This window comes from Etheostoma cragini, chromosome 8 (assembly GCF_013103735.1).
Source record: "Etheostoma cragini isolate CJK2018 chromosome 8, CSU_Ecrag_1.0, whole genome shotgun sequence".
NCBI classification, from domain to species: domain Eukaryota; kingdom Metazoa; phylum Chordata; class Actinopteri; order Perciformes; family Percidae; genus Etheostoma; species Etheostoma cragini.
The window spans coordinates 13,141,472-13,166,856 of NC_048414.1; the positions used below are offsets into that span (position 1 = coordinate 13,141,472).

A 25,385-nucleotide genomic window follows, 5' to 3' on the forward strand; every position below is an offset into this window, starting at 1 on the left:
TATATATATAAAATATTGTCAATGTAAACAATACAGTTTTATTGTGCTTACTGTAAATATAATAAAAGCCTTATTCAAACCTCTAAAGTGAAAAAATAGAATAGTTTGGCAAAGACTGGATTTAAGTGACTGTATCTCCCTTCATGCAGTTCCAGTGAACTCCATACCCGAGCCGTTGAGTTCACCCAATCCTAAACCCGAGCTCCCAGCACTCTGGCCGGCCAGCAGGGACGAACCGGCACCAGGTGGCTACCTGCCCCCGAGGGGCCTCCCCGACAAATTCCCGGTCAACGGCACCGATACGGCACCGCTAAAGACGCTGGGTGCTCCTGCTCCAACTAGCTATAACCGCTACGTCCCCAAGCCGTACACAAGCTCGGCCCGGCCCTTTGAGCGCAAGTTTGAGAGCCCCAAGTTCAACCACAACCTGCTGCCCAACGACACACAGGTGAAGACGGACCTCCTCAGTAAGCCCACTGTGGTGAGCAACAGCGGTGGGAAGCCTCAGCTGTCCCCACAGCCCATGGATCACGACAGTGGCCTGGACACCTTCACACGCACTATGGACAACAGGCCCAAATACCAGCACAATAACATCAACGCCATCCCCAAGGCCATCCCTGTAAGGTGAGAAACTCCTTTTCCCGTTCAGCAGGAAGTTCTCTGCGGGTAATTACTGAGCTGCTGAAAGATAGGGGGTTTGTTCTTGTGTCCTCTGCCGTGCGTTATCATCTGCCTTCACTGCTTTGACTGATGATGCGGCCTTCTGTGCCTCCTTCCCTCAGCCCCAGCACGCTGGACGATGACGAAGAGGATGAAGGACACACAGTGGTGGCCACCGCCCGGGGGATCTTCAACTGTAACGGAGGGGTCCTGAGCTCCATCGAGACGGGTGTCAGCATCATCATCCCGCAGGGTGCCATCCCCGAGAGTGTGGAGCAGGAGATTTACTTCAAGGTGTGCCGAGACAACAGCATCCTGCCCCCCCTCGACAAGGAGAAAGGTCAGTCCTTTCTTTATATCCTGAAACAAACTTTAAGTTATATAATAACCGCTGTAAAAATGGAGATTGTGACTTTCTAGTTTTAGAGCTAATGCAGGATTTTACTGCATACATATTCGGGGTGGGGGGGGGAGAAGGTTGCAATATCACGGCATCGCAATATTTCCTTTGGCAATACTTTATAGATATACGCAGATGCCAAGTATCAATCTATTATTGAATATGTGTTGGTCAGTTTGTCTGCTTGACAATCCCATTTTGCAGCGATAAAATTGAAGTGAGATGAACGTTTGAAATTTTGAGGTTGGAAATAAATTGCAATATATCACAGCATAATATATTTTATAATGCATATAATATTATATGTTAAAAATTGCAATAATATTGTATTGTGACACAAGCATTTAAAAAAATGCCCCCCCCCCAATACATGTACATGTTTTTCTTTGTGAATTGATACACCCGGATAAAGTTTCAGCAGTACATTTTATTGGATAATTGTTGATTGGATTTTGCCTACATGATCTAATACTTTATATATCTTTGACTAACTACAGTTTACACTTCACATTGATGCTGCTGTACAATGAAACAAAAGCATGACCACATCTTTATGAGAAGAAGTGAGAACGGGAGATATAAAAGCGCTAAAGAGAAAGAACTAAATAAATAGCCGATTTACAGGCAAGACAGTGATTATGCAGTTAGAAAGTTATATTTAGAGGATTTTTTTAAATTAACATCAAGCACCAGGGGAGGATGGTAATTTAATTAACCCGGCAAGTCGGTTAACAGTTAATTCTCATTCACCATGAAGGCCTGGGAACAGAATCCAGTTTGCCTCCTGTAACAAATAATCCCTTTGTGCTGATTAATTGCTGCATGTTTAAGTCGTCGAATTGAAATCTTGTTGTTTGTCCGTGCAGGAGAAACGCTGCTTAGTCCGCTGGTGATGTGTGGCCCCCATGGACTCAAGTTCCTGAAGCCGGTGGAGCTGCGCTTACCTCACTGTGCGTCTATGACCCCTGATGGTTGGTCTTTTGCTCTAAAATCCTCCGACTCCTCGTCGGGTACGCTGTCCTCTGTCCTTTTGGGGTCTTTGGGCTGGCTTTTGTGATTAGAGAGGAGAGTTTCTTTCTGACTCATTTTATTCATCTCATCTGTTTTCTGTATTCCCTTCTCTTCTTCTTCGTGCATGTGCTGTTTGAAGATATGAGCTGTTTTCTTATTTTCATGCATAATGTAAACTGAAGAGCCTTGTTTTTTTTTTAAATGTGGGCTTCCACACAATTGTAATGAAAAAACTGGACAATACCACTAAAGCAGAAACATTTAGCTTAATAATAGATATGAGTCAGTCAACAGAAAACGTCAGACATTACATAACTTCCAACTCCTTAACTGTTGCTACTTGTCCAATACGGCAGTAAACTGATATCTGTTGGTTTTTGACTGTTGATCGGACAAAACAAGTTATGTCCATTTTTCACTATTTTCTGTCCTTTTATAGACCAGACAATGAATTGACAATAATTGAAATCCGATTTATCTGTAATTAAAATAATCATTACTTGCAGCCTTGAATTCCTTTTACACATATACTATTGCTTAACATGACAATTAAGTATTTTGAACAGCAGCCTGTGTTTTAGATTTATAAGATGTATATATCTTATGAATTTATCATTCCAATATTGGTTTATATGATTAGTGAATCATGATTGTTTATAATAATTTTTTGTAAATTAGTATCATGACTTTATTTGAGGGGACAGAATTGCACCAGGTAACTTGTACTGTACAGTTGATCTTATTTAAGCTCAATGATCACTTTACTGGGTAGACCTACACTATAGTGACCTATCAAGTCGTTTTTCTATTCCACACATTCTTCTTCCCTGTCAAAACCTTGTGCTCATATTACCCACAATGCAATTCAAATTACTGTATGAGCAGCTAAGGTAGCCTCGAGCCACCAGCCTCATAAAGACAAACAAAGACCGTTGTGTCATGTAGCAACATGTCAATTTTTGCACCTAACCACAAAAGCAGCTACATTTTTCTATGAGAACCACTGCTGCTGTGCTTTCAGAGAGAATAATCAGATGCCCTTTGTCTATAGAACTGGATTTTATCTCATTTGGTATGATTTAAATTAAACAACCCATTAAGCATTAACTAATCACATAACCTCATAGTAAGCAGTGGAAACTCCTTTCCTGCTTTAATGTATTCATTAAATCATCATCAATTGCACATGTTCTTATTGAATTTGATAGACCTATCAGAAAAATAAATACATTTAGTTTTGAGCATCTACTGTGTTTTTTTCTGTATTTTAAAGAGAAAGGGAGGTGCTCCGGCAGCTGAAATCATGTCTCTATTTTCTGCAGGTGATCCCAAAACCTGGCAGAACAAATCTCTCCCCGGAGACCCAAACTACCTGGTGGGTGCAAACTGTGTGTCTGTGCTCATTGACCACTTCTGAAGAGGGCAACAGCTGGCCTGTTACTGAATGTGATAAACAGGGGACCTCAGTTGCCCCTGCCGTACTCCCTCCACATGGCGGGGTGCGCGATGCTGGGTGAAGTATGAACCTGATACTCTCACGTTGTTTACTGTGCCCACAATTTTAAAAAGAAAAAGAAAAACACACACACAAGGAGAGTCGGAGGAGTCCAGCATCCCCAACGCTGTACTCTTGTTCTTTTCTTTCTTTTTTTCCGGTGCTTTCAAGGCTTGCAAAAAATAAAGATTAAACATTTAAACAAAGGAACCGAAGTTGGAATGCATGACCAGTGCCACAGACTGAATAATAATAATAATCCGTTTTGACATTTTTAGCTAATTTTGTAAAAGATCAGAGCGGTGCAAGAAAAAAGCGAATTTTGAAAACTCGTTTCATCTTGCAAATGGGATTTTTGCGTACTGTAAAAATAAAAAATAAAAATAATAAACACTCACAAACAGCAAAGTTGGTATATGCAAAACTTTTGTTTGTGAGTTCTGTGGTCATGCGTTTCACTCATGAAGGATCTCTGAGGACTTGAGAAATGCTGAGCCCGACTCATGAAGGAAGACGTAGACATCGCAAAGATGAAAAAAATTAATGGAGTAGTATCAGACGCCCGTTTGTTCTACCGGGGCTCTTTCTGTTTAAAACTGATGTTTTGTAGCAATGTTTTACCGTAGATAAATATACTGACTTGATTTTACAAACTCCTGCTGTCTAGAGATCTATGCATGTGCTATGACTCAGGTCCAGAAGCCTGCTACTACTAAGTTCAACACATGAAAATCCCATCGTACACTGCAAGCAGTGATGCCTTATCTGCATATTAACTTTTCAGTAAAACTTTAAAACATCGGATCCTTCAGTTATAGCGATCACTACGATAGAAAACTACTCTGCATTTTCTCATGAACAGTGAACTTGGATTTAGCACACGAGAATAATTGAGGCTGATGAAAAGGTATGCTTTCTTTTACTGCTATGCATATGAAGTCTGAGGAAATACAAAAAGCTAGAAGATGTTTAAATTGTGGCTGTACATATTGCTAGTATATGGCCTTGGTTCTCTGTAAATGAACTTTTGTACATCTTTGTTATTTTGTATAAAAGAGAAAACGTTTGTTTAAAAAGAGAAAGCAGTTACATTGGTTATGTTTGTATTCTGGTTATACCCCTGAGCCTTGGAACTGACATAAGCAGTAATAAGTCTGACTTTTCTACCAACATCTACACACACTACTTAAGGCATTTTTAACAGTCAGAAAACTTTTTATTCTTATTTACAAAAATAGAGAAGTGCTTGGTTTAAATGATTTTAAAAGATGTACTTGAGGGGGTCTGCTGTGAAGAGTGGTCCCTTCCTTTATTTGTGATACTGGATGCTGTATTGTGTGCCCTGAAATGTATTTTTGTACTAATAGACAATTTATTATGGCACATCAGTACTATTTTCTTTTGATATAACACTGCTTAAACCCAACACTAGTTTATTTCCACGTGTGGCTGACATTCGTTTAATTTATTTTGATTTTTCTTGAGTTCAACTTATTTTTTTTCCTTTGCGACACATTTCTAAGTATACCACTGTATTAATAAATATTCATTTTTAAAGTAACTGCTGCTTCGATTAGTGTGTTTTGTTGAGCTTCCAGTTGTTTTACACATTGACACACCCAGATAGTTTTTCTGCCAAACTGCTCTAAAGAACTCCGTTGTATTTTGTGAAGTTGCAGACTGTATTGTCAGTATGCAAAGCTTCTGCCATGCACAGCGGCTACCCAATTTGCTCCACATGTGGACTCAGTGAACCGAGGTGTCAAGTGGAGGATTCTTCTTACAATAATGTAAATCCAGTGCTGAAAGTCAAGTTAGTGGCATGCTAACCACAACATCATTTAATGTTACATTAACAGCCGGTGAACCGGAAACAGAATTCATTTTTAAGGCAAGAAATAAGTTAATTTTGTCAGTTGCAAGTTTATCAGGTACACTTAGCTAAAGCTGACACAATCTAATACAACATTCTTACAATAAATCCTCCTGTCATGAAGGTTCTAATGTAAAGAGGTGTTGACTCAACTTTACCACCCAGGCTAGTACTAGACTCCATTACCTTTAGCATGGTGTAGCTGATTAACTTGCAAGTGAATGTATAAAGCTAAGCAGCTTAAAAGAATTTGTCTGACGACAAAAACATCGAGTTACAAAAAAAAATCTTAAAATCACATCTATGCCTTCTACCTAAATACATTACAACACTTAACTAGGTAAAACAGGTATGTCTCCTACTTCAGTGGAAAGTCCATTCAGTTCTATTTGTTTTGTGTTTTTTGGTATTTGTACAAGTTTCCACATCACACGAGTGTACTGGACCAATTGGAGTAAAATTTAGTAACAATGAGACAAGTCCATGTTGTTGTCTGAGTGTCTTTACTTTCAGTTTTCTGAAACCCGCTGATTTCAACATTTTTGCCATGTGACTAAGCTTGTGACAAAGTCTAAGTATTAATGTGTGTCAAAGGTTGTATGAGTGAACCAACCCATCAGATTCAGAAGGTTGCCCTGTCTATAAACGCAGATGCAGGAGTACATTACGGAGGCGCCAAGATTTAGAGAGAATTTAGGAGCAGAATAACCTAAAGACCCAAACGCTCCGTCACTTACTTTACACAATACAGCTCTAGTCAGAACAGTATGTAATGTTAGTGCACACAAGCTGATAAAGAAACGCACAGGTTGAACATAAGTGCAAAAGTTCAAAGATAAATCCATCACAGATTGTACCAATATGTAACACACATAAGTCTGCATGTACATCTGTGTAATATCTAGCTTGAATAAGTAGTTTCAGTCTAATACAATCTTTTTTTATTGTTCCCTAAAAATTTGAAATGCTACAATTTATCTGAAGAGTCATAAATTAAGTCGGGGAAAAAAAGACAACCAGAGTTTAATTATTAAAAGTACAACAGTGGCAGTAACACATGGCTGTAGATCATATTGTCATTATGGAATACATTTACAAAAACTGTAAAAGCAAAGGTAGTTGTGTTAATTAAAAAAAGGATCTTAAAACAGGTTACGTTTCAAAGTCAGTCTGTCCCTGAGATTAAGTATTACAAAAGGTCTGTGAATGAGATGTTACATCTGTGTAAACAAACAGGTCGTCTGCATTTCTGAGTACTAACGTTTCTGTGTTAGAGTTTTATTTCCCTGCAAGTGATCCCTCTGTAGATGTCCTCAGTCAGAGGAACGTACGTCTTTTTCTCAGTATCTAAAAAGTATAAAGGATCTTCCATGTGAGCTGGGTTGAATCCCTCCTCCACCAACTTCACTTTCTTCATCTTGAATGTTCCTGTCATCTCCAGGCAGGGCTACGAGACACATTGTAAGATTAAAAAATATATTTTCTCCAACTTAACGTTTGAAAAACGGCACCAAACAGAGGAACGCTTTAAGTATGCGCCCCAGATACTGATCTTAGTAAGCGGATCAGGTAACAGGCAGACGTTGTACATCCTCATTTGTCTCTTCATCAATGTCCTTTATAAATTCTGTGTTTCCGCTACATTCACACTTGCAGTCAGCCAACTCAATTTGTACCGCCACAGAAATCCTTGGCCTCATGTTAAGCTACATTAGATGATCCCCGTCAGTTTGCATAGTGAGGTGTATGGATTTTGAATTTGGGAAAATTAGAGCTAAGTTAAGGTATCAACATGGGTGTAGACTTGATTTTAAAAATGTGGTGACAAAATGAAGAGGATCTTAAATCAAATTTAAACAGGTATATGCGTGATAAATGTTATTTTCTGTATTTATATAATCTAGCCCTCTTTAAATTGGTCATCATGCTTAACATGACGCAACTATACAAGAAAAAAGCCAAATAAATTGCCGCATTAATGCACGAAACAAAATGAACAAAATAATCATCTACAATTTCCTTGATAGACGCTGATTCTCATATTCTGCATTATCTTTTATTGATCACTAGCCTCTCTTTAGGAGAATCTGTAAATTATTTTGTTTTCACCCAGAAATGCAGAAGAGTTGAGGTGACCTAAACTCAGCAAAGAGGTTTGGCATCGTATAAAATGAGTTGTTGTTGTGGTGTTCTACATGCCACAAGTGGCACCCGGCTGTAGGGGCATGAAGTAAGACATTTTATTTGATTTCCTTACCTGAATCCTGATGAATCGAGGTCTTGCGTACGCTGGGAGGTAGTTGACGACCTGCTTGTAGGTCTGCAAACAGTCGAAATCTGCTCCTTCTTTCAAAAGGACAGCTGCCATGCCGACCCGCCCCTCATGACCTTATCAGACAGTTGAATTAAACGCATATAGAAAATACTGAAAAGCATAAAAATGCTGCAGTTTTAGAATGTGCTTTAACATCTCGATCAGTGTTTACCTTCAACTTTAACACCGTAGACATTTGCCTCCAAAATGCAAGGAGCCATTGTGAGAATGTCTGCCACCTCCGATGTGGCGACGTTTTCTCCTTTCCATCTGTAATGACAAACAACAGAAGAAGAAAAACATTCAGAAAAAGCTTCATTTCATACCAAAAGACTTCCTGACTGGCACCAAGTTCACAAAAAAACTAAAAAGATACATTGATGTGTTTGGAGAGAACTGAGATTAAGATGTATAATTAAGAGCCGTGAAAAGTCAGAAATGATGACGTTTAACTGTAACTCTTCGTAACTGTCTTTTATAATGTAAAAATAATAAATAAATTAAAACTTTAAGATTTCAAACAGCTACAAAGCATGATCCCTAAAAATGTTCACACCAAGTCGTTTCAATCTGATTCACCGATCAAACAGTTAGGTTTTCTCTTCTTAGTTTCTCGTTTAGCAAAAGATAAAGTTGTAAAATAAAGCAGAACTCACTAACTGGATGGATGGCTTTCTCCTTTGAGATAATTAAAATAACTTATAGATCATCACAAAATGAGTCACTACTTGCCTGAAAGTGTCACCAACTCGATCCTGAAAGTACACAAAGTTCATGTGATCAAAAAGAAGCAAATCTCCGGTGTTGAAGTAGAGGTCGCCTTTTTTCAACACGTCGCGAAGCCTCTTCTTCTCGGTCTGTTGCTGGTTGCCAGCGTACCCAACAAAGGGAGACCTCTGAGTAACCTTTCCCACCAAAAGTCCCGTCTCACCTGACAAAAAGATGCATTAAAAATGACGAGGTGACGCTTTAAGGGTATGTTTGGTCTGACCAAAAATCCAAAACCATGAAAGCATTTTTGCTTGATTAATAACAAACTAAAAAACAATGACTATCATCAACATTGTTATTAGATATATTTCATTCGGAATAATCGATTAATAGTTTGAGCACTGAAGACAACAACTGACGTACTGCTGCTCTCGTGTCAAAAAAGTGAAATAAGAAAACATCTGTAATATGGACTCACCTCTGGCTGCCTCCATGCACAAACCCTCAGAGTTCCTGACCGGCTCCTCCTTCTCAATGTCAAACTTGATCAAAGTAAATGGGAAGAAAAACTAGAAGATAGAAGAAATAAAAAAAGGGAATTTGTTACAAGTTTATGAATAATGGAACAGACTCCAGTTGATATAGTTCAGCTTTGCTAGTTTAACAAGACGGAGATTCTTCAGCCACGCTAGCAGCTCTGTGAGCCTGGAATCCCACAGGGGTCGTATTACGGCCCGATGGTGGCGCTATAGGGAAAGTTTAAAAGTCGCCAAAACATCAATACAATTCGTTTTGGGGGGGAACGTGAATGTCTGTAACTAATCTCATGGCAATCCATCTAATAGTTGTTCTATTTCAAACCAAGAATGTCAACCTCATGGTGGCGCTAGAGGAAGAGCCAGGTTGTTATTATGATTCATCCTCTGGAAATATCTGTCCCAAATCATCCTAAAGTTGTTGAGATAGTTCAGTCTGGACTGTGCAGGGCTGCTAAAAGCAGCGGACATTTTACTCTACTTACCCTGTGAACAAAATTGACTCGCCCCACTGCACCGATCTTGGACGTGTAATTGATAAAGCCGATGTTTCCCTCTGTGGCCGCGTACAACTCTCTAACTTTAATGTCCCCGAAGCGATTCAGAAACTCCGACCAAATGTCTGTCCGGACTCCATTCCCGATGGCAATCTTTACTTTGTGGTTCTTCTCATTGTCTTTCTGCAAAAAAAGTGACACTGGCTCAGAGTCAAAGGCCGAGATGCGAAGCTTCATATCTCGCATATCACAACAACACTTCGTTAATTTACCTTGGGCGTGTTGCAGAGGTAGCGCATTGTTTCCCCGATGTACTGCATCACGGTCACATTGTACTTCCTGCAGTCGCTCCAGAACTGAGAGGCAGAGAACTTTCTCTTCAAAACGATGGTGTTACCTACAATTAACATCACATAAAAGCTTTTAGCTCAGTGCACCCTTAAACAGAACCTTCTTAAGTGCCCAGACCGGTGTGTGAATGCTTTTGAGGGTTAAGAGGATTAATAGCTTACCTCTCTCGATGGATCCGACCATCCCGATGAGAAAGCCTGCACTGTGATAGAGAGGCAGGTTGACGTAGAAGATGTCCTCTGATGTGATTCCACATGCCGCTTGGATGAAGGAGGCTGCCCAGACCCTCTCCTGGGTGACAACGGCGGCTTTAGGCAAACCTTCCACGGCCATTGAATACAAAAGGTTATTGAACATAACTGGTAATTGGACGTCTACCCGCACTGGTATATATGCATCGGATTAAATATTAGAAACACCTCTATTTGTAGAATGCAATACAATAAACTCCAAAATGACTATAGAGTTGAATCAACAACTTAAACAAAAATAACATTATGATTTATTGCAGAACTGTTGTATTAGTCAAGTCATCTTTAGTTATGTAACACATTTAAAACAGCATAAACTGACCCAAAGTGCTTTAAAACCAGGGCAGATGGGGTGAAGTATGCCTCGATACGTAGATAAACAACAGCAGACTACATAAATACATCATCATAAAACAAATTGCAAGGTACAATGTCAGTAGAGATCAAAGTTAGAAGAGTGAATTAAATCAGCAGTAGCTTAAAAGCAGTATAGGAAATAAAAAGAGTGCATTAGTTTTGTGTTTCAGAGGAGGTTCCTGGTGTACCTGTGGTGCCCGACGTGTAGATGTACAGAGCAGTGCTCCTGATGTTGACGTTGGCTCTGAGGTCCCGGGACAGCGGCTGATCCGAGGCCTGGGAGATCTTGTCGGACAAAGTGTTGATGCCCTGAACGCTGCAGGCCTCTGACAGTAGATACACACTGATGCCTTGCTCTCTCAGTGTGGGTAAAACCTCCTCCACAGCATCCTGCAGCTCTGCAAACACAGAGAGGCATTCAAGTTCTACACAATATGTCCGAGCGCTGTGTTGCGCCACGCAGCACATGTAGGCTTGTATCATGTTACCTCACATCCCACTGGGACACGAGCACATGGTGCAGGCTCTTCAGCCTAAATGTGGCCATTTCTCTGGGGTGAAACTCTAGCGCCAAAATAGGAGAGCTGAGAAAGAAGTTTGCAGAGCGCCTCATATGAACTCAGTCATCAGGACTGAATGTACAGCACACAGACTAAAACCACGAGGGGAACACGAGTGATTCAACTTTTGCTGAGGAAGCCGTTAGATACAGACGTTGAATTGTCCTGTCAAAATGTGTTTTTTTGTCTATATTCTTATTAATACTCACTACTTTAAAATCACACTGCTTGGTTTCTAAAACAGAGTTTGGTTGAATTCAACAGAAATATGAGAAATTAAACATGTTAACTAATATTATGTGGTAACCGTTGCGTTATCTAGGACGAAATCCTAGAAAGAAAAATCTTGGGAGTATCCTGTAGAGATGAAGACTGGGTGAAGACTCAGTTTTATCAGTTTTCCATTTAAATCTTACTGGGACCAATCCTTCACATTGGGATTTAAATGTCCTAAAACACAAAATAGCAATTTTCAATCAAGGTAGTAAACCCCTGTATTTCAGTTGTTATCCTGTTCCTTTTTCCTGTACTTCTCTCATCTAATGCTGACTTAAACTAATCATTAACAGTCTTTTTTAGCTGGTAAAACTTGTTATTTGAGGCTGATTAGCACAGTCCAAGGTGATACCTCCAGAAAACTACAATTAGTGGCAATATGTGGTGTGCTTTGTGTTGTAGTCTAGTGGTGGAAGATTAACTCAGATCTGTTAATTAATTTTAAGCAGCAGCAGCACAGTAACCTACATGGACATTGGACTGTTCTTTATCATGGGAGTCCAGCTTGTTTGCGTGCAGCAAATTCAAGTTTGAAACATTTTATTATTTCAGTTTATACTGCGTTAACATTGTGCATATTATGCTATAAATAAATGACGGGACTGGTTGGTTTCTGGGGCTCAAGACAAAATAAAGAAACTACCATGAAAGAAAAAACCACATGCAGGTCCCTCCGGTCCTGATAGCCTTTCAGATGTTTTGTATCTAAACGTAATGTCTAACCATCATTAGCTGCGAGGTAACAGCTGCCAGAGCAATGAATTTAAGTAACAAAAATCCATCTGGAATTTTTAGTCATATGCAAGTTTATCTTTGCATTGGAAGAAGTATTCAGATCCTTTTCTTAAGTCCCAGTGGAATGATGTAAAAATACCCCATTTCAAGTACAAGGTCTTTATCTGAAATCCTATTTTGAATAACAACAGAAGTATTATGAGCAGAATGTACTGTGACAGATACAGTATTATTACATTAATAGATTGCTAATGCTGATGCATGAACGTGTCGGCTGCATTTTACTTTTGCAGCTGTCCATGCAGAGATAGTTTAAACATACTGTTTGTAGTTTAGTATTTGTGTTGGATTTTAACCGGAATGTTAATCCCTTAATCTTTTCTGGGTGAAATATTGTTGTGTGTTCTCTTTAAGGCTTAAATAATTAAACTATGTAGAAAGTTTTAAGGTGAAATCGTCTCTTTTGATAATGTGTTAACAACTCACACAGCCTTGTGAAATATGACAAGGAGGTCAAAGGCCAACATGTTTGTGAACCACTAGTTTTGACATTGAAGTGTTGCATTTGAGAAGTTTATGAAAACATTTGACTTGTGAACTTAATATCCGTCACTTACATCTAAGGGAGAACAAAGTGCAATATTTCACTGTGAAATGTAGTGGAATAAAACAGCACAAAATATAATTACTTGTAAATTGTACATAAGTACAAAGTTGTTTTTTTTAGCACATGCACCGCTGGAAGTTGCACCAGTACCTCCTATTGTATTTGGACCTTCTCATGCTTACAGGTGAATGGTGGAAGAATCCAGAAGCCCAGCGAGCTGAAGACCCCCTACTTCTTCTTCCCCCTGACACATGTTTTCACATCTTTCTTGATCTCACCTGAAGAGGCAATGATCACTTTGGCCCCGCAGCAAGAGAAACAGTGCAACAGAGACTTGGATCTGATGTTAAAGTTGAGCAGAGCAGCCGGGCAGCCCAGCTTGGCCAAACCGATCCAAGTCCACACGAAACTGGGCTCGTTGGCCAGGAACAAGGCGACCACGTCCCCCTCCTTCAGCCGGGCTTCAGCCTGCAGAGCTCTGGCTACTTTGTTGCTCACTTTATCTACTTCTCCATAAGTATATTCTCGTCCTTCAAAGTGCAGAAAGATCTTACTGGGATGTCTCTTCGCTGCATCCAAGAAGCAGTCCAACACGCTGTAAAAAGGTTTGACCTGCTTGTACTTGATGAGCCTGAAGCCAAGTTTTATGCTCCTCAGGATGTACGCGCAGTCATCGCCCAAGTAAGGGAAACGTGTCCTGAGAAAAAAGAAGCACAGAATAGCCAGTCCGGCAAAAACGGTGAAGCAGATGTACATTTTGCAGAGCGCACTAGGCAGCAGGACACATCTGTCACGGAGAGGCAGCTCTGGATGCTGTTATGCAAGTCAGTGAGAAAGATTTGTGACAAAGTTCACCCACTCAGCCCGGGGCGGTGCTCCACTCTGCGGCCTGGTGATCCCTCCTTCATTCCGGAATGTTTTCTAGTTGCCAGATCGTCCCCCCTACATCCACTCTTTACTGATTTTGACAATTTTGTATCAATGGTTATGTTATCCTCATGTTGTATTACTCTTCTGTTATGCTGCAAAACTGGGTTATGATAAAAAGTGAGGAAAGTTATTAAATAAGATGACAAACATGAGGGAAAATCAGCTTTTCACTGCTTTACACCTGCGACACCTCCAGGTTATGACCGGTAACTGCATTTTTGTTGTTGTTGTTGCTGTTATTCTTTAATTTCAAAACGGATACAAAGTGCCAGCAGCAGAATGTAGACGGAAATCCGGTGACTTAAATATAGGTATGATTTTACCAAAAGTCATGATCCACTATAGAAGCTCTGCGAATGGCAACCCGCAATCAAAGCAAGTGGTGGGCGTGCACGCCTAGCTGTTAATGCGCGCGCACACAACCAGAGATGGCAAAAGTAGGGTTCTCGCTTCCCGTAGAAATACAGATACTTGTGTTAAAATTCTCTGGTAAAAGTAGAAGTACCGTACTGATTTAACTTCTTTACTCAAGTAAAAGTAACAAGGCTTGGAAATGTATTTAAAGTATAAAAGTTAAAGTAGCCTTGCAAATGACAACCATTATTAATGCAGAGCTGGACCACACACACGAAAGTGCAAGCTGAGAAACTTTCGTGGACATGAAAAAGGCTCTTTAGAAGCCATTGCCTACATTTTAAATGAATGCCTTCCAATAAGCCTAAAACATCACATACATGATTATTGTGAGTGAAAGAGACTGGGACTCCAGGTTAATAAGATTCTGACTGATCAGCAAGATTCACAGATCCAGTTTTTTTTTTTTTTTTTTTTTTTTTATCTTCCACTTAACATTTAAAGGAATCTGTGTGTGTGTTCAAACATGGCTTTTGGAAAGAAAATAAAGGATTAATTATGAAACACTAAACAAACATTAATGAAGAAGTTTCCCATACTTTTAGAGTTATGCAGCAAATTAGCCACGAATCATTCTTGATGTCTATTATCTCAAACATCTTTCTCAGATTAGGCCGAGGATGATATCCGGTTTGATGTCTGCCATCAAGCCGCAATGAAGTGCCGCGAATAAATGCAGAATGACGAATCTGTTGAGTCGTTTTAGTGACCGCGTCAAGTGCAACGTAGGCTACAGAACCCTATTCCATCCACAAATACTGAATGTGGTTGATGACAAGAACAATAATAACGGTGACTCCAGTGACATTATTTGAAACTTGTTACTGAGGATTAGATTAGGACTGTATTTGAAGCTGATTCTAGTTTCCTACTTGGCCCAGGTGTGTCTCTTAAAACACGGATGGAGACAACTTCTCTCTGTTGATGTAACGTGCAACCTAGCTAATAGCTGAAGAACACAAACAACAAAATCACTAGCTAACTTTACATTTGCAAGAACTATATACCAATGCAGCAGGCCTAAATTAACCGACAACATAAGTATATGATTTAGCTACAGTTGTCAAAGACGCACACACACAATCTCTAATGATGATCCCCCGGACAGCTAGTCTCTTTTTCTCTTCTCTGATTTTCTTCTCTTTGTGGCGCGCGGTGTGAGGCGCGTGGCATCGCTATTGTCTGACATGACGACCTCTCGTACGAAACTAAAGTAACAAGCCAATTATTTAAAATTTAAGGAGTAGACAGTTCCGATATTCGTGTTAAAATGTAAGGAGTAAAATTAAAAAGTTACCCAAAAAATAGTAAAGTAAAAAGATCAGAAAAAATCTACTTAAGAAGGCTACAGTAACGACATATTTGTACTTTGTCACTTCCCATCGCTGCACTCTGCACACAACACACACACCCACACGGAAAGATGAAAGAACTTCTCCTTGTCCAGTCCTTTGTTTCGAAGGATGCCTAATTAATTAAACCACTCTGGTGTTGAGGGTCTAATGTTCTTATTATAAGTCTACAGAATGTCAGAGTACTGCAGAAAAATGGTGGAGGCTGGGGGTTTGGCTTTGACCAACTGCCACTGTGCTCATCTCTCTCATGGGTGGGCCAAATTCTCTGGGCAGGCAAAGCAGAGAAAATGGAGTTAACCCTTATGAGGTCATAAGGGGCAAGATTCCAGTTCAGCCCATCTGAGCTTTTATTTTCTCAAAGGCAGCTCATAAACATTTAGCTGTGCTTTAAAATTTAATAAAATTGTATTTATCGTATCAAATCATAAGAAGAGTTATCTCAAGACACTTTAAAAAATAGAGTAGGTCTAGACCACACTATAATATACAAAGACCCAACAATTCCAAGAGCAAGCAAGCAAGATGAATATTTATTTAAGGTACATGGAGGAAACATGTTGTTACATGTCACCCATTATGTGATAAACCAGTCATGTGATTATTTGAAGACAGGCATTAGGAATACCTTTATCTTCTCACTTATGGTCTCATTTGCTTATGCGAGTCATAAAGAGGCATCAGAATAAAATTGAGTTTCATAAACAGTAGAAAGAACATGAATTTGTGCTTATGATTGCTACAATCAAATCGTTTAAAACTATGTAGAGCACAAATAAAGGCCAGGAGTTTAAATTCTATAAAAAAAACTCTAATCAAAATTTAAATTATTATCCTAAAGTACTTCAGCCCTAAAGAAAGGGAAGGGACTCGCTAAGAAACATTCAACAACCATAATCACAATAGTCTCAATGGATCAGAATGGTAAGCAGCAACACCTCACGGTTTGAATAAGGAGCTTACATCTGTCAGTTTTCTGTACTGGGGAAAAAAAGTCATTTCTCGCTCTGTGAAATAATCACATCTCAATGCAAAACATTGATAGTGATATGCACAGAAGTACAAAAAAGTAAACAGAGAAAGATAAAAAATTACAAGACTTCATCACAAAACAACTCCTCAAATGTACTGAACATCCCAGGTTGCTGATGTTTTACAGTGCAAGGAGGATAGGCAACAAAAACCACGTCAAATTCTGATCTTTCCTGATATAATCGAGTTGAATATATCCACCGTAAGTGGGGTGTAATTCTTATTTTCTTCATCCAGAAAGTAGAGCGGGTCAGTCATTTGATTCGGGTTGAAACCCTCCTCCACCAGCTTCACCTTCATAAGCTTGAACGTGCTTGTAATGTCCAAGGAGCTCTGCAATCACAGTGAAATTAACTGTTAGTGTGAGGACATTAAAATAAGGCTGAAACTGTCAAGATGCTTTGTAAAAATATAAAAATAACTGGAGTAAAAAATACCTGAATCCTCAGAAAACATGGCCTTGCATAGGCCGGCAGGAAGCTTGCAACATGTTTAAAAACATCTGCAGGGTCAAATCTCTGTGTGTCACTTAAAGTAACAGCAACCATCCCAGCTCTCCCCTCCTGACCTGGAAAAAGTTAAACAGTAGTTAAATCAGATGACAATAGTTTACCGATGTAAGACATTATTGAATAAATTAACATGTGGTGCAGAGGTTATGTCAGCCTGACTAGTTCATAAAACATAAACATCTACAAAAGTAAAAGTCTCAACACTGCTCTCAACATGTACATCTAGAAGGGCGAAAAGCTAGCCGTCACAGAGAAGCGTTTGATAGTGCAACACGAAAAAACATTAATGTTAATGGGTTTTGTAGATTTTATCACTCCTACTACTAGTACTCTTTGTCTTACTTTTATATGAGGGATAATCATGCTCCAACATCTGAAACTACAGTTCCCATGAATAATGGCCTTTGGGGGATGTAAACAGGACGTATAATTTTGCCATGGATACAGTGGCCAGTTTGGGAATTTTCATTTTAAGTTTGTTGCTTTCCACACGGCACAGGAGACAGCTGCCTGATTGCAAATTTCCCAAACTCTTGCTTTACAATCTACACAACAGGTCCATTCCGTTCCGTGGTCGTGTGTCGGCCTGTTCACCTTTCTAATTTCCGGCTTTCCCTATGGTCTCCGTGGTAAGCGTCACGACACTTTGAACTGTGAGTAATTAGTCTGCATTAACGCAGAGTCAGGGAAAGGGGTCAGTAAGTGTGTACTCAAACCCTCACACTCTTCGAAAGTTGACATTGGGACAACCCTAACTCTTACGAATTTTACAAGAACACGCACCCTAGTCTTTGAGTTGAGTTACACTGTGGGCAACAACTTGTGCCCTGTTTTTTTAAACCTGTTTGTTTGCATTGCAGAGAATTAGCTATGAGTAGTTATTGTTGGCAATGTACCTATAGATGTAGAGGTCTTTAGTCAGGATAAACCTGCTCCTCCTGCCCCATCTTGTCTTAGAGACTAATGATACATTTAGGAACTCTCTCTCTGCAAGTAAAGTTGAATATTTTGGCCACAGTTTTTGACTAGGACAATGATGTTAGCTGACCGGCAAAGTGTAAATACCACTGTGAAACTGGGACAAGAGACATGACACCTGTGTTTATGGTACGTGTTGTCCCTTTGGAGAATACTCCTGGCAAACATGTCTGGTTAATGGTAAATTTATCCAAACTTCTATTTGATGTACAACATGTCCAGACATAAGCAAACATTAGCAAACAGTGCCTGACTCGTATTGAATTGTTCTACAGAATCACAGCCATCTGTGTATACAAATTCCTGCTAAATATGATGTGTTTATAAGATATTTACTGATTTTAAACCATCTGAACAAAAAAAACAAAAAACCATCTGAACACTCTATTTAACAACTGACACAATATAATATAATAGCACAATAATAGTAGCCTACGCTACGGTTAGCCCCCTAGCCCCCTCGGCTAGTGACGTAGAAAGCCGTGCAGATTTTGAACAGCTCAACCGGAGACTGAAGGCAGAGGACATTCAGAAACCGTATCTCACTCAAAACAGCATGGATAGTTTTTTTTCCCAAGTTTGTATGCGTGTGAAAGCACCAAAGACACAAATTAACACCCCAAATCCCTGATGAAGATCTCAAATTACCTAAAAGCTTTTAAATAACAAAATCACGGGGGACTTTTATTGTAAAGAATTCATAGGAATTCAAATGTTCCATCGTTTTATAGCCGCTGCTTTGATCATTCTAGTTGGCTTTCTCTAGCGCTGCCACAGTGCTGTGGAGATAGGCCTGGACATGTAAGACTACTAAATAACTAAATGAGAAGTTACAACATAAGAGCAGGGTTGTATTTAGTAATATCCCACACAGTCTTGAAATCTGGGAAGTTTTTATGGGAATTGTCAACTGCCTGGAGCCCAGAGCTCCAGACAGCCTGGAATATAAGCGCAGGCAGCCCTGGAACAAAACAGTGACCCAGCTAACAATTTCTGGTTCCCAGAACGTTCTGGGAACGTTCGTTTTTGGTTGTGGGAACGTTCCCTAAAGGTTTTTTTTGGTTGCAGTTTGGTTGTCTGTAGGTTAATTGGAAAGTTTTCTTAACGTTCCCGGAACGTTCGTTTTTGGTTACAGCGAACGTTCTCGGAACGTTCCCCTAACGTTCTCTAAAAGTTACAACACATCACCGACACTATGAGAATACTGCAGTGCAATTCTCTATAGGTGGTTTTTGTGACAGGAGAAATACTTTTGTGAATGAGTACGTAGTTCCGTTCACAGTTGAGTAGGCGATCCTTATGACCGAGTGATCGGATCTCAATTCATTTTTTTTTTCATTTTTTTTAAACAACATGCAGCAAAGGCCCTGATACAAAAGGCTGCTGATACAACGACTGAGCCCTATACATGGGATGCACGCTCAACCAGTTGAGCAAACAAGGAACCCCGGAGAAAAGCCGCGTTGCCGTTGCAAAATAAGCACGGAAAGAACTTGTTTTTGTGGAACATGTGTACGTGGAACACGTGTACGTTTAAATGTTGTTTTAGCCATGCAACAGAAAACTTCAGATTGGACAGATAGAGTCTAGCTAGCTGTCTGGATTTACCTTGCAGAGATCTGAGAAAAGGTTAACCATAGTCCTCATAAATCGGCCGGAGTTTAAAATGCCAACACAAAAGGAAGCCCAAGGAAACCAATATCCGGCGTAAATGAGCAAAATCCGATTTTCCGGCTGCAACGGAACAATTCCAGAAGTGGAACGTCTATGATATTGACTACTGCAATTGTGACAATAAATAACAAAGAACAGTGAACATTACCTGGCACTTCGACTCCATAAACAATGGCTTCTTTGATGCAGTCCAGCAGTGTGATGATGTCAGCCACCTCAGTTGTAGCCACGTTCTCTCCTTTCCATCTATAATGTAGGTATATGTATAATATATTGTATTAGAATAAAATGTCCTGTTGTCCTGGGATGGCCTCATTCCCTCCTCTTGTTTGGCATGTGTAAGATAAGACAATTTCAGAATTACTGGAGCAAAAGTGCACCTGATAAACAATTGGAAACGTAATGTGCGTAATGCAACATCTTAATACTAGTAATCGAAAAATGTCAAAGACCAGGAGAGGAAGAGGAAGAGGGAGCGAGAGTGATATCGGGGCTAGCGCACAGTTCGCTATCGTCTCAGTATACAGAAGGTCCCATGTCCAACTGATGAGTGGCAACAGACACCATGGCGGAAGGAGTAACCCAGAGAAGAATAAGAGAGTAGTGCAAAGGGATGTCCGGGGTCAGATCCGGAAAGACTGTGTTGGTGGTCAGGGTGAGAGAGTCTTGTTAGAATACTGAACCATATGCATGTGATTGTATTACCTGCAATTTCATTTTGAGTATTGATTTACTGGTCGACAAACATTTAAAAAGTGACCAAAATTGGAGTCAGATGGACATGGGTCATTGGGTCTGACCATTAGGCCTATCGGTTAAAGTTTTTCCTACAATAACAATAAAGTTTTTTTCAAGAGTCACTTTTATTTAGGAGGCTGAAACTGATAGACTTACTCACCTGAAAGTGTCTCCGACTCGATCCTTAAAGTAAATGAAATTATCGTCATCAATGCACAGCAGGTCACCCGTGTTGAAGTACAAGTCTCCTTTCTTGAAGACGTCATGCAGCCTCTTCTTCTCAGTTTGCTGCAGGTCTCTCACATATCCAGCGAACGGAGCCCTCGTTGATATTTCAGATACCAGAAGTCCAGGTTCACCTGTGTAAAGTAAATACAGAAGAGGTAAACACTTAATTTTGTCCAATACTTTGTCCTCTAAAATACCAAATAAACAGACGTTTAAATAAAAAATACAAAAGAAAAGAAAACTGAGGACATGTTGCTACAGCCTTTGTACTAACCTTTGGGAGCCTCGATGCAGAGACCAGAAGAATCCCTCAAAGGTGTTCCTTTTTCTACGTCGAATTTGATTAAAGCATATGGAAAAAACCACTACAAGATAAAAAAAAATAAAAATAAAGCCGAAACATTGCTAAGTAATAGCTTTTACTTCATCATGTGGAATTAGAAATTGACTTTTACTTTGTTGAGGAAGGTGTCTCGGCCTATAGCTCCAATCTTGCCGGTGTAATTCCGCAGAGAACAATTTCCTTCAGTTGCTCCATAAAACTCTTCGATTTGAATGTTTCCAAACCTGCTCATGAAGCACCTCCAAACATCGGCTCTTACCCCGCTGCCTACCGCAAGTCTCACTTTGTGGCTTCGATCATTAGGTTTCTGTTGGGAAAGAATCAAGACCTTTCATTGTTTTTTTTTATTCATGGGGACCTTTTAATGGGATAGTGCCAACAGTGTAAGTGCTGTGACATACATACTTGTGGTGTGTTGCAGAGGTAACGCATCATTTCACCTATAAACAATAGGACCGTGACGTTATATTTTCTGCAGTCGTTCCAGAATTGAGATGCAGAAAATGTACTCCTCAAAGCCAATGGGTTACCTAAACAGCAACAAGATGACAAATAATCTTAAAACATAAGTCAATGTTCAACATTTTTCTTTTTGTCAACAAATCCATGAAAAGCCCAAATTAAGCAATTAATTAATCCAACTAATAAATAGGATATGTGTAGCCAAAGTCTGATGTGGCTTATTCCTCTTTCCTATAGACCTCCATTGTTTTCTGCAAATAGGAAAAAACACAATCAGCGAAACTGTTGCACTTCCTAACAATGAAAAGTCATGGACATTAGTTATTTTTTACTCTATTCCATTTAAATGTGTTACATTTTTGCTATGTATAATCCCTAGAGCTCCTGACCTTTATGTCTGATATACCCCCACAGTCTGAGCTAAGTACAGCTGCATGCTTCAATTATTTATCCATGACAAACTCAGGTAGGTGGGTCCTGTTGCAATCAGCCTGTAATTGCTGGTTGTTTATTTGTTTTGGTGAAAAGCCTCCATTTTTTTCCATAGCCAAGCTAGCCCCAGTTGGAAATCAATGCACTAAATGTGTATTGATCTGCAGCTGAAAATACAACAAATACATCATTTACTACCGTTTTTTGTCAAAAAATACAGTGTCCTATACTGGGTAAACCCAGCCCAATCTGCCAGCGATTTAATTTCGCCTTGCAGCTCAGGCTTTAAACCTGTACATTCATCTATCCTGCTTCAGTTACAATTTTTCGTGGACCAATCACAAACTGGCTTATCCACCTGGTGCGCTCTTGGTGGGTTTAACACGATGCCGATAGAGAAGCAACGAAGCAGCTTCTTGTTTACATTCAACAAGGCAAAGTTGGTTGAAGGACTACAGACCAGTGTCCAGCTGTTTAAGGAAATTACTTAGCCTATTTATTTATTTTTAACAGATATAGGTCTTCTGTAGAAATGAATGGCCTTGGGCCTGAATGCCACACACAAGGCAGGGAAGCTGGAATGTATTGAGAGACTGACTAATGCATTTTTTGTTATGGTCTTTTCATTAGATATGCTGACAATAAGAAATAACACCAGCCTTATTCCTTATAAAAAATCTTGTTAAAAATGTTCCATCACAATTTATCAAATAAATATTATAAGTGCATACCCCTCTCAATGACCGAAAGGAATCCGAGGAAACCCGTGGTGTGATAGAGAGGGAGACTAATAAAAAGCACATCTTCGTAGGTCACTCCTGTCATAGCTACACTGCAAGCTAGGCTCCACAGTTTGGCATGAGAGACTACTGCTGCTTTAGGAAGACCTGTTAAAGAGAAGCCAGAGGTATATGCACGTAGAGCAGGCACGGTTTCTTTTACGGTTCAATCCTGAACACTTAACACCTACAGTAGCTTACCTGTTGTCCCTGATGTATATATATATATAGGCTCCAGGACTCTGTAAGGTTAAATGTGACCTTAAATCTTTGGACAGAGGCTCAGAGGAGGCCTGGCTCATTTTGTCTTTGAAGCTCTCCATATTTGCAGTGCTGCATCTGTCAGCCAGGATGAAAACAGTGACCTGCTGCTCCAGCAGACTGGGCAGAATCTCCTTTACAGCATCGTGTAACTCTGGAAATAAAACCATGTACCAATATAAGAATGTAAAAAAAAAAAAAAAAAAAAAAAAAATAGTACCCACATGAAAAGTTACATTCAAAAGTTTTGTTTAGTACATTTTGCCTTCTTTTACTCAATATAGACTGTTGATAGTGATATATCAATGCGTAAGTAACATTTTAATGTTGCAGCTGGTTGAGATGGAGCTAGTTGGAGCTACTTTGTATACTGTTCAGTAGTTAAGTCATGACATATTGAAAGCCATTTATGGTTTTTCCTTTTCCTGAGATAAAGTTTACTTCAGAGCTTCAACAATATGCTGTTTTATGTTTTTATTAAAGCAGTAAGTATTGTTATTGATTAAACCCCCAACAGTACATACATTATTTTAAATAAACTTAAATTATATTTCAATTTAAATAAAAAAATTCTTCTTAAACGTTTACAACAATTAGCATATGCAGTGGTGGAAGATGTTATTTTATTAAATTTAAAATTCTAAATAAATAACAAATTAACAAAGTTTACTAAATAACAAATTCCTACATTAAAAAAAGGATTAGTAACATGTCAAGAAGCTTCCGATGAAGTATCAAAAGCTAAAGCACACATTATGCAAAATGGCCCCATTGAGAGGATTACATCAGTCCTGAATTATTGTCACTAATCCATTACATTGTAAAGATAAATTAAAAAAAAATATGTTAAGTATCCACAGTATATCCACGCATCACAGTTTTATAAACGGATCGTGTTTAGCTTTACTTTGAGTTTGCGGATAAAACCGTTTTTCAACATGAATAATATGTCAACAGTATGTCAAAGCAGAATAGCGCGTGCATCCTTACCTTCTGCTGCGACCATAGTCTGGGCGCCGTTTCAGCTGAAGCAGTGGAGCAGGGACTTGGATCGGATGTTGTATAGTTGATAAAAGCAGCGTTACATCCGATCTTTACCAAACCTAACCACAACCACAGAAACATTGGCTCATTTCTGAGGAACAGCGCAACCGTGTCTCCTTCAACAAGTCCATTGTGGAGGAAAACTCGTGCAGCTTTGTTACTGAGCTCATCCGCATCCTGGTAGGTAAAAGTCGCATCGTTAAAAAGGATGAAGGGCTTGTGTGGCTGCGCCTTCACCGCTTCTAAAAACCGGTCCAGGATGGTGTAATTAGTCTGCTTGTACTTTAAGACACGGCGCCTCACTTGAATTTTATTCCGCACGTATTGGACATCCTGGAAAAAGTGCGGATGGCGGAATAAAAAGGTGAGGAAAACCACAGCTGCAATCATCATCCAGACAATCATGTTTATCTGTGTAAAACCCGAATCACCAGCGTGTCGACTTCCTCATATATCAAGGGTCGGAAAATGTTTTTAAAAATAGTTATAAAGTAAAATTAACAAATCCGACCGTTAATTGATTACCAGCTGCTGGTGTAGCTACTGCTGAAACACAAATTAATAAAAATTGATTCGCCTAGGAAATGCCTGAAAATGAAACGAAATGAAATTTGTTTGTTTTTTTATGAACAGGATTTGCTGAAAATGTTCCGCTCTGCAACAAATAAAGAAATTTCTCTAATTTGCATAAAATGAGCTAAAGATTTATTTTAAATGATTTTAATCAATATATAAAAAAAACCAATACAATCTATGCACAGCATATCTCATTAACGTGATATAAAATAGTTTAAAATATAAAAGACACAAACACACACACTAGAATCTTAATCCGACAGAGAAAACAAAACGAAGAGTGACATGAGCTTATAAAGCTGTACTTGATGGAGTATTCTGTGGTAGGTAGGTTCAGGTCAGGACTCAGTAAGCTGCAGTATTGGCCAATGAACTTCAGTTCAACCGTGTGGGATGAGCTATGACTTTTGACCTATAAACATTTCCTAACAGGTGCACTTATTTGTCATGTTAGAATCACTTCAAAGCAAGCGCACGGCTGCAGAAGAAAAACCTGAACATTCATAGAGATTAGTTTTCATGAGCCGACACCAAGGTATTAACCTATAAAAGAAAGATGTTTGAAGTGAAATCACTTCAAAACAAACGCATCGAAGTCAATGCACCTTGCTGAAAAGCAGTCCAGCCGTTTACTTATTTATTACTAAAGTAAAGCTTTTTTTTTATAGATTTAGAACTAAGACATGCAGCTGCATTTTTAAGCTATAGATGGAAATGTTTAAAAGTTACGTTTAAAAGGCCCAAACTAATGGCCTCAGACAACATCTAGACCACAACAGACAGCTACGAAATAGAACCTTTTACACTGAAAAACACCACGAATTAAAGCAATAGAATTAAGGTTTATGTATATAGAGTCAATTTAAAGCTACCACCAGCAGCTGGTTATCTTAGCTTAGCATAAAGGCTGGAAACAGCTGGCCTGGCGCTGTCCAAAGGTAACAAAATCCCCCTGCCAGCACCTCTATAGTTCATTCATCACCAAATTGAATC

At 39.3% G+C, this 25,385-nt stretch overlaps 2 protein-coding genes and 1 pseudogene across 12 annotated transcripts in view; 1 reads left to right on the top strand and 2 right to left on the bottom strand.

Annotated features, from left to right (window-relative positions):
• tjp1b (tight junction protein 1b) overlaps positions 1-5,130 on the top strand; it is a 66,394-nt gene extending 61,264 nt beyond the window's left edge. For 6 of the 11 annotated variants that reach the window (XM_034880015.1, XM_034880018.1, XM_034880017.1 and 3 more), the window contains 4 exons: positions 150-627; positions 786-1,003; positions 1,930-2,073; positions 3,397-5,130. In XM_034880015.1, the coding sequence (XP_034735906.1) occupies positions 150-627; positions 786-1,003; positions 1,930-2,073; positions 3,397-3,491 (935 nt within the window). In that variant the 3' untranslated portion in view covers positions 3,492-5,130. The remainder of the gene's footprint in view (positions 1-149; positions 628-785; positions 1,004-1,929; positions 2,074-3,396) is intronic. The other 5 variants (XM_034880014.1, XM_034880021.1, XM_034880013.1 and 2 more) reach the window with 4 other exon arrangements.
• A 719-nt stretch (positions 5,131-5,849) lies between these two features.
• On the bottom strand, positions 5,850-13,506 carry zgc:101540 (hsFATP2a_ACSVL_like domain-containing protein). Its single transcript, XM_034880093.1, has 10 exons — positions 12,916-13,506; positions 10,648-10,857; positions 10,013-10,171; positions 9,773-9,897; positions 9,489-9,683; positions 8,946-9,036; positions 8,489-8,687; positions 7,929-8,026; positions 7,700-7,830; positions 5,850-6,889 (listed from the first exon to the last, which is right to left on the bottom strand). The coding sequence occupies exons 1-10, from the start codon at positions 13,391-13,393 to the stop codon at positions 6,713-6,715; spliced, it is 1,863 nt and encodes a 620-aa protein (XP_034735984.1). The 5' UTR covers positions 13,394-13,506; the 3' UTR covers positions 5,850-6,712.
• Positions 13,507-16,369: 2,863 nt separating this feature from the next.
• On the bottom strand, positions 16,370-24,260 carry LOC117949636 (annotated as a pseudogene).
• Positions 24,261-25,385: the final 1,125 nt, after the last annotated feature.